Source organism: Manis javanica, chromosome 5 (genome assembly GCF_040802235.1).
Source record: "Manis javanica isolate MJ-LG chromosome 5, MJ_LKY, whole genome shotgun sequence".
Taxonomy (NCBI): Eukaryota; Metazoa; Chordata; class Mammalia; order Pholidota; family Manidae; genus Manis; species Manis javanica.
In genome coordinates this window covers 130728066-130737858 of record NC_133160.1, presented here as the reverse complement: position 1 = coordinate 130737858, position 9793 = coordinate 130728066, and the positions used below count along the sequence as shown (strand labels likewise).

The 9793-nt window shown below is 43.3% G+C and overlaps 1 protein-coding gene across 1 annotated transcript in view; it reads left to right on the top strand.

Moving 5' to 3' along the window:
- Nucleotides 1-3054: 3054 nt before the first annotated feature.
- Nucleotides 3055-9793, top strand: part of TMEM165 (transmembrane protein 165) — a 31154-nt gene continuing 24415 nt past the window's right edge. Inside the window, exon 1 of the mRNA XM_037018704.2 lies at nucleotides 3055-3542. Within this exon, the coding sequence (XP_036874599.2) occupies nucleotides 3330-3542 (213 nt within the window). The 5' untranslated portion in view covers nucleotides 3055-3329. The remainder of the gene's footprint in view (nucleotides 3543-9793) is intronic.

Below are 9793 nucleotides of genomic sequence, written 5' to 3'. Positions count from 1 at the left end.
ACTGATTTCGGTTTTAGAAGTATTTTGCCCTGGGATTTCTTCTCCCTGGAGTTACACTACATCTAGATTTATCTTTGTCTTTCTTTTCATTCTCAGAATTTCATTAAACCAGTGATTCATTCATATTTGAGATTTTTCTATGGCCAGGCACTATTTTAAATCTTGAGATTATAGTGAGCAAAACAGGGAAGTTTCCTCCCCTGATGGAACTTACATTTTAGTTCAGAGATACAGATAATATATGAGTAAACAATTAGACAATCAAGATAATTTCAGATAGTGCTAAGTGCTACAAAAAAGCTAAAAAGAAAAAACTTAAGAAAAGAAGGTGAGACAGAGAGTGACAAGGGCAAGGGCAGGGGTGTGCTTTAGGTGGATGGACAGGAAAGGTATTCTTGAGCAGCGACCTTATTTACCCTAAATGACCAGAAGAAGATCTTAAGAAAGTCTTGTAAGAAGAGAAACAGCAAGTACAAAGCTCCTGAAGTGGAAACAAGGTTGGCTGAACATGGCACATAAGACAGAGAAAGCCAAGAGACAAAGTCACACAGAAGGCAGGGCTTAGATCACATGGAACTTTAATTCAGAGGTAGAGACTTTGGACTTTTCTAAGGACATTTAGAAGCCATTAGATAATGTTAAGCAGGGGAATGAAAAGATTGATTTTAATTTTAGAAGCCTGGCTGCTAGTTAAACTATAGATTGGCAAGAGTGGAAACAGCAAGGCCAATTCGAAAGCTATTTTAACAGTCCAGGTGAAAAATGACACCTACTATGAGAAGGTGGTAAATAACAGTGGAGATAGAGGTGAACAGTGGAAGTAGAAACAACAGAATTTACTGGTAGGCTGAATGTAAACTGGAAGGAAATGAAAGGAATCCAGTAGGGGGATGCTAGTTCCGTTTATGAGATGGGAAGACTGGGGAAGGAAGAGGTTTTTGGTCAAGAGATTTGTTTTGTCCATGCTTTGTTTGAAATGGTTGTGAAACATCCAGATGGAGGTGGCAAAAAAAATAGTTCCAAAAATGAGAACAGAGCACAAATTTTGCATTCTTTTTGAATTTTTGGCCTGTTTGTAGAATCCTAGGAAAGTCCATGAATGGGCCTGAAAGGGAGTTCCCCTTTTTCTCTAGACCAGCAGTGGCCCTCCACAAGGGTCCAGATCGCCATCATCTAAAGGGCTCCAGCATGCCAATGAGCAGCAGTAAGTTTCATTTCACATAGAAATACTTTGACTTGAGGTCAAGAAGTTGTAAATTGCTATCATTAGCTGACATTTCAATTTTCCAAGTTCCTTCTCTAATTTTTAATGATCTTCACTGGACACATGATTTCTGGTCTCTGATTCCCCCTCGCCTTTCTTATCACTACTTCCCTTGGCTTCTCTAACCAGCCTTTACTCTGTGGACTGTTTAAAGTAAAAAGCTTTAATCCACCCTTTGCTGATTTGGGGATGCAGGGAGAGGTCTCTAGCAGAGTTCAGGAAATAGCTCACACCTTCCCTTCTGAAAAGCTGAAGAAAAAGAGTGAGAAAGACAGACGGTCAGGTTGCTTGGAATGACTCAGGTCTGGTAGCCTGGTGTGCTGGGGTAACACCGAATTAGAATCAAGAGCTGTCCCCAGCTTCTTGATTAGAATCAAGAAGTCTCCCAGGAGAGCAGCAGAGACTATTTTTCCCTGTGGGCTGCACCTACAGAGAGGGAAAGGTGGCAGAGGTGAGCCCAGTATGCTCAGTTCCTCCACCCAAATCTACCTTACATCATCAGGTGAAATGGCTAAGGCTCTTTGAGAGGCCAGGAAACTCCTCCTCATGGGAACCTAGACTGAAGAAAGGGCATTCTCCTTTAACAGATCGTGCAAATGTTCATCATTAATTGGCTGTTTTCACGTTTGGATTTTCAGTAAGTAGGGCCTAGGGAGGCACAATAGTTACACCCGAACTGTTTAAGAGGCCTCCTGGTTACTTGCACCATCACAGAAGCATGTATCACCTACAGTAGCATGAAGCAAGGAATGAAGAATTCTGTAAGAGGAGGTGTTGGGGGAAGACTTCTGAGAGGTCAAGACTGAACATATTTTGGAAGTATGAGTAGAAGTTAACAGTGACAGAACAAAGGAAGTTACAGACAGCAAGAACAGCAGGGACGAAAGCTTTACTAACCCGTAATGTGGTTTCTTCACTGAACTCAAAGTACGTTTGTCCACTTTACCACAGATCCTTTTGGTGGATTCATTTCTTGTTCTAGTATTTTAGTCATAACCTTCCTTAGCTGGCACGTTAGCATGTAAACTTCTCATAACCAAAGAGCTCAACTTTTAAATTTAAGACGTAAAAGTATTCTGAAGCCCAACCAACCATTCTATCCTGTTTTCTACTCTTGTCCACCCCATCCCCATCCTTCAAAAATCCTAAACACTCAATTTGAAAATCCAAACATTTACAGAGGCCAGACTAAGTGTGGAACGGCACAAAACATCCAAAACAGAAAGGCGTGCAGGGCAAGGGCAGTGTTTGATGTTTTTGGTCTGGGGGTGATTACAGACAAACAGTATCTAGAACAAGTCTCGAAAACTTTCGTCCGTTATTTTCTAAGTTCTGTTTGAGAGGTTTATTTTAAATAATCGTGTCCTGCCCTTCTAAGAACACTGTCCTGAGTAGACCGCCGCGTCGGAGGAGGCACCGATAATCCGTGAGGAGTGCGGCACCCGGCCAGGTGTGGCGTTCCCCGCAAGTGCCACGTAGCCAGAGCGCTGGAACTAATGTGACATACAGGAAAGGCTAAGAAAGGCGAGAGGCCGGCCTGGCTCTTAAGACGGAAGACTCAGGAGGAAGCAGAAGTCGAGAGCCGAGCCGCTCAACAACGGCGGGCACAGAGGGGCAGAGGGCCGCGGGTGGGGCGCGAGAAGGATGCTCGGAGCGAAACGTCACGCGGCTCCCCGTACCTCCCTGGAGCGCCGGGTCCAATGGCAGGAGGGCGCGGGCCGCACCTCAACCTGCCCGGGGACGTCACGACGCCGCGGCGGACGCGAGGCCAATGGGAGGCCGTCACGGGTAGGGGCGGGGCCCGGCGGAACCGGGCTGGGCCGCGCTGAGACAGTTGGCGGAGCCGTGTGGCCACCGCGGGAGACACGGAGGACGGAGTGGGCGGCCGCGAACGCCGGCCTGTCCCGAGCCTCGCGCGCGCCCGTGCCACCTCCCGCATGGTGCAGATTCCTTGATAGGCGGCGGTGGCGAGACGGACGGACCGCGGAGGCGGCTCCGGGTCGAGGCTTCCCGTCGGCCGCACTTCCTCCTGCGGCACGGGTGCGCGGCCGCCTCGGCGGGCGGGATGGCGGCGGCGGCGGCCCGGGGCAGCGGCCGCGCATCTGCGTGCCGGCTGCTTCTGCTGCTGCTGCTGGTTCCGCTGCTGTGGGCCCCGGCCGGCGTCCGGGCGGCCCCCGACGAAGACCTTAGCCACCGGAACAAGGAGCCGCCGGCGCCTGCCCAGCAGCTGCAGCCGCAGCCTGCGGCAGGGCAGGGCCCCGAGCCGGCCCGGGCCGAGGTGAGTAGGACGGGCCGGGCGCGGCTGCGCCGGGTACCAGGCTCATGGCCGCCGGAGCGCCGCCCTCGGCCCGGGGCTGCTGGCGGGGGAGGGGAGCCCTGCCGGCAGCGCTCTTCCCGGGTCAGGCCCGGCCTCGCCCGGCTCCTCGGGAGGCTGCGAGGGAGGGAGCGAACCCTTCTGAGCGAGGGGGGGGGGGAGCCGGAACGCTGTCGGGGATGGGCGTCCAGTGGAGCAGATCTGTTCTGGGAACTGGAAATACTCCTCCCGAGTAGGAAGTTTTTTTTTTTTGTTTTTTTTTTTGAGAGGGCATCTCTCATATTTATTGATCAAATGGTTGTTAACAACAATAAATTTCTGTATAGAGGGGTCAGTGCTCAATACACAATCATTAATCCATCTCAAGCCTAATTCTCGTCAGTCTCCAATCTTCTGAAGCATAACGAACAAGTTCTTACATGGTGAACGAATTCTTACATAGTGAATAAATTCTTACATGGTGAACAGTACAAGGGCATTCATCACAGAAACTTTCGGTTTTGATCACGCATTATGAACCATAAACAATCAGGTCAAATAGGAATATTCGTTTGATTTTTATACTTGATTTATATGTGGATCCCACATTTCTCCCTTTATTATTAATATTATTTTTATTTTTAATAAAACGCTGAAGTGGTAGGTAGATGCAAGATAAAGGTAGAAAACATAGTTTAGTGCTGTAAGAGGGCAAATGTAGATGATCAGGTGTGTGTCTATGGACTAATTATTAATCCAAGCTAGACAAGGGCAGCAAAACATCCACGGATGCAGAAGATTTCTCTCAAAGCAGGGGGGGTGAGGTTCTGAGCCTCACCTCTGTTGATCCCCAATTTCTCACCTGATGGCCCCCCTGCGACTGTGCCTGTCTTAGGTTGTTCCTCCCTTGAGGAATCTTACCCGTCTCTGGCTAACCAGTCATCTTCTGGGGTCACACAGGGAAATGTAAAGTTGGTAAGTGAGAGAGAAGCCATATTGTTTGAAAAGGTTAGCTTTTTACTTCTTTGCAGATTTATGCCCTGTGGCTTCTGTGCCCAGCACTTGTCTCGAGGTATCTTTACCACCTGGAGGAATTATGATACTCGCTAAATTCGATATGAGGCACAAATTCTATTTAAGGGTTGTAATTAGGAAGGAAGAAGAAAAGCTATAGAGGTAGCATATGGAAGAAAACATAGGAGGATTGATTATTTCTTTGACATATCTTCTTGTAGAGTACCTTAAGCATGTATAGGCTTTAAACTACTAACTAACTTGCGCTCACATATTAACATAATAGGAATACGGTGACATAAACAAAGCATATCTATAATTACCAGCCATCTCCAGTGAAGCCAGGAAAACCATTTAGGCACCCTAGGCATTTGTGAAAATTTGTCTATGATATGATGGATATTGTCCAACTGTACATGAACAGTCTGAGAGAAATGAGACAAATTAAAGCAACCCATTTCTGGGATCTGTTCACATCCCATATGTTCTTTTAACCATAGATAGTCTATAGTTATAAGATTTTGGAGTGCTACAACTTGCACCCCTCCCACCTCCAGTACAGATCCGGTCAAATTCGTTGTCTCACTGTATGCACATGCCAGCCTAGACATCTCCCTCCCCATTCCAATGGCAAGTCCAGGAAACGATGGGGTGGATGCAGCCACAACCGCAGCATCGCCCAGATCCCTGTGGAGGCTTTTTGATGGTCATCCCCCTGGCACAAGTCCTCCAGAGAGTGCTGGTGCCGGAAGCTCCTCCTCATATTGTATCTTAGTTCATTTTCTGGGTATCCAAGCTAGGCCTTGATCTTCTGCATAGAAACAAACAGACCCTTTGCCCACACTTTGACATGCCCTCTATACCACTCATTGGAGGTCAGCACACAGGAACTGCTTTATTTTTTTATTTTTTTTATTTTTATTAAGAGAAAGGAATATTATCAGAAAAGAGTACCTCCATAGCTGATCATCTGACACCCTTTAAGTGATCAACATTAAGGATATTTAAAGCATGCGTTGATCTTTGATTTACCAATAGTTTTATCCTATCAAGGAGTAATCCCCCTTTTCTTTCATTCTTTCTTTTTTTTTTTTTAAATCTTTAATCTACACTTAGATGAAGAATACTATGTTTACTATGCTCTCCCCTATATCAGGTCCCCCCTAACAACCACAATACGGTTACTGTCCCTGTCCATCAGCTTAGCAAAATGTAGAATCCCTACTTGTCCTCTCTGTGTTGTACAGCCCACCCTCCCCTTTCTCCCTTCCCCCCCATGCATGCTAATCTTAATACCCCCCTTCTGCTTCCCCCCCTTATCCCTCCCTGCCCACCCATCCTCCCCAGTTCCTTTCCCTTTGGTACCTGTTAGTCCATTTTTGAGTTCTGTAATTCTGCTGCTGTTTTGTTCCTTCAGTTTTTCCTTTATTCTTATACTCCTCAGATGAGTGAAATCATTTGGTATTTCTCTCTCTCTCCGCTTGGCTTATTTCACTGAGCATAATACTCTCCAGCTCCATCCATGTTGCTGCAAATGGTTGGATTTTTCCACTTATAGCTGAGTAGTATTCCATTGTGTATATGTACCACATCTCCATTCATCTACCGATGGACATTTAGGTTGCTTCCAATTCTTGGCTATTGTAAATAGTGCTGCGATAAACATAGGGGTGCATCTGTCTTTCTCAAACTTGATTGCTGCGTTCTTAGGGTAAATTCCTAGGAGTGGAATTTCTGGGTCAAATGGTAGGTCTGTTTTGAGCATTTTGATGAACCTCCATACTGCTTTCCACAATGGTTGAACTAATTTACATTCCCACCAGCAGTGTAGGAGGGTTCCCCTTTCTCCACAGCCTCGCCAACATTTGCTTTTGTTTGTCTTTTGGATGGCAGCTATCCTTACTGGTGTGAGGTGATACCTCATAGTAGTTTTAATTTGCATTTCTCTGATAATTAGCGATGTGGAGCATCTTTTCATGTGTCTGTTGGCCATCTGTATTTCTTTTTTAGAGAACTGTCTGTTCAGTTCCTCTGCCCATTTTTTAATTGGGTTATTTGTTTTTTGTTTGTTGAGGCGTGTGAGCTCTTTATATATTCTGGACGTCAAGCCTTTATCGGATCTGTCATTTTCAAATATATTCTCCCATACTGTAGGGTTCCTTTTTGTTCTATGGATGGTGTCTTTCGCTGTACAGAAGCTTTTCAGCTTAATGTAGTCCCACTTGCTCATTTTTGCTGTTGTTTTCCTTGCCTGGGGAGATATGTTCAAGAAGAGGTCACTCATGTTTATGTCTTAAGAGGTTTTTGCCTATGTTTTTTTCCAAGAGTTTAATGGTTTCATGACTTACATTCAGGTCTTTGATCCATTTTGAGTTTACCTTTGTATATGGGGTTAGACAATGGTCCAGTTTCATTCTCCTACATGTAGCTGTCCAGTTTTGCCAGCACCATCTGTTGAAGAGACTGTCATTTTGCCATTGTATGTCCATGGCTCCTTTATCAAATATTAATTGACCATATATGTTTGGTTAATTTCTGGAGTCTCTAATCTGTTCCACTGGTCTGTGGCTCTGTTCTTGTGCTACTACCAAATTGTCTTGATTACTATGGCTTTGTAGTAGAGCTTGAAGTTGGGGAGTGAGATCCCCCTACTTTATTATTCTTTTTTAGGATTGCTTTGGCTATTCGGGGTCTTTGGTGTTTCCATATGAATTTTTGAATTATTTGTTCCAATTCATTGAAGAATGTTGCTGGTAATTTGAGAGGGATTGCATCAAATCTGTATATTGCTTTGGGCAGGATGGCCATTTTGACGATATTAATTCTTCCTAGCCATGAGCATGGGATGAGTTTCCATTTATTAGTTTCCCCTTTAATTTCTCTTAAGAGTGACTTGTAGTTTTCAGAGTATAAGTCTTTCACTTCCTTGGTTAGGTTTATTCCTAGGTATTTTATTCTTTTTGATACAATGGTGAATGGAATTCTTTTCCTGATTTCTCTTTCAATCGGTTCATTGTTAGCGTATAGGAAAGCTACAGATTTCTGTGTGTTAATTTTGTATCCTGCAACTTTGCTGTATTCCGATATCAGTTCTAGTAGTTTTGGAGTGGAGTCTTTAGGGTTTTTTATGTACAGTATCATATCATCGGCAAATAGTGACAGTTTAACTTCTTCTTTACCAATCTGGATTCCTTGTATTTCTTTGTTTTGTCTGATTGCCGTGGCTAGGACCTCCAGTACTATGTTAAATAACAGTGGGGAGAGTGGGCATCCCTGTCTGGTTCCCGATCTCAGAGGAAATGCTTTCAGCTTCTCGCTGTTCAGTATAATGCTGGCTGTGGGTTTATCATATATGGCCTTTATTATGTTGAGGTACTTGCCCTGTATTCCCATTTTGCTGAGAGTTTTTATCATGAATGAATGTTGAATTTTGTCAAATGCTTTTTCAGCATCTATGGAGATGATCATGTGGTTTTTGTCTTTCTTTTTGTTGATGTGGTGGATGATGTTGATGGATTTTCGAATGTTGTACCATCCTTGCATCCCTGGGATGAACCCCACTTGGTCATGGTGTATGATCCTTTTGATATACTGTTGAATTCTGTTTGCTAATATTTTATTGAGTATTTTTGCATCTACATTCATCAGGGATATTGGTCTGTAATTTTCTATTTTGGTGGGGTCTTTTCCTGGTTTTGGTATTAGGGTGATGTTGGCCTCATAGAATGAGTTTGGGAGTATTCCCTCTTCTTCTATTTTTTGGAACACTTTAAGGAGAATGGGTATTATGCCTTCTCTGTGTGTCTGATAAAATTCCGAGGTAAATCCCTCCGGCCCCGGGTTTTTGTTCTTGTGTAGTTTTTTGATAACTGTTTCAATTTCTTTGCTCATAATTGGTTTGTTTAACTTTTGTGTTTCTTCCTTGGTCAGTCTTGGGAGGTTGTATTTTTCTAGGAAGTTGTCCATTTCTTCTAGGTTTTCCAGCTTGTTGGCATATAGGTTTTCATAGTAGTCTTTAATAATTCTTTGTATTTCTGTGGAGTCTGTCTTGATTATTCCATTCTCATTTCTGATGCTGTTGATTTGTGTTGATTCTCTTTTTCTCTTAATAAGTTTGGCTAGAGGCTTATCTATTTTGTTTATTTTCTCAAAGAACCAGCTCTTGGTTTCATTGATTTTTGCTATTGTTTTATTCTTCTCAATTTTGTTTATTTCTTCTCTGATCTTTATTATGTCCCTCCTTCTGCTGACTTTAGGCCTGATTTGTTCTTCTTTTATCCAGTTTCGATAATTGTGATGTTAGACTATTCATTTGGGATTGTTCTTCCTTCTTCAAGTGTGCCTGGATTGTTATATACTTTCCTCTTAAGACTGCTTTCGCTGCGTCCCACAGAAGTTGGGGCTTTGTGTTGTTGTTGTCATTTGTTTCTATATATTCCTTGATCTCTATTTTGATTTGTTCATTGATCCATTGATTATTTAGTAGCATGTTGTTAAGCCTCCATGTGTTTGTGAGCCTTTTTGTTTTCTTTGTAGAATTTATTTCTACTTTTATACCTTTGTGGTCTGAAAAATTGGTTGGTAGAATTTCAATATTTTGGAATTTACTGAGGCTTTTTTTGTGAACTAGTATGTGGTCTATTCTGTAGAATGTTCCATGTGCACTTGAGAAGAATGTATATCCTGTTGCTTTTGGATGTAGAGTTCTATATATGTCTATTAAGTCCATCTGTTCTAGTGTGTTGTTCAGTGCCTGTGTGTCCTTACTTATTTTCTGCCTGGTGGATCTATCCTTTGGGGTGAGTGGTGTGTTGAAGTCTCCTAAAATGAATGCATTGCAGTCTATTTCCCTCTTTAGTTCTGTTAGTATTTGTTTCACATATGCTGGTGCTCCTGTATTGGGTGCATATATATTTGTAATGGTTATATCCTCTTGTTGGACTGAGCCCTTTATCATTATGTAGTGTCCTTCTTTATCTCTTTGTTACTTTCTTTGTTTTGAAGTCTGTTTTGTCTGATATTAATACTGCAACCCCTGCTTTCTTCTCACTGTTGTTTGCCTGAAATATGTTTTTCCATCCCTTGACTTTTAGTCTGTGCTTGTCTTGGGTTTAAGGTGAGTTTCTTGTAAACAGCATATAGATGGGTCTTGCTTTTTTATCCATTCTATTGCTCTGTGTCTTTTGATTGGTGCATTAAGTCCATTTACATTTAGGGTGACT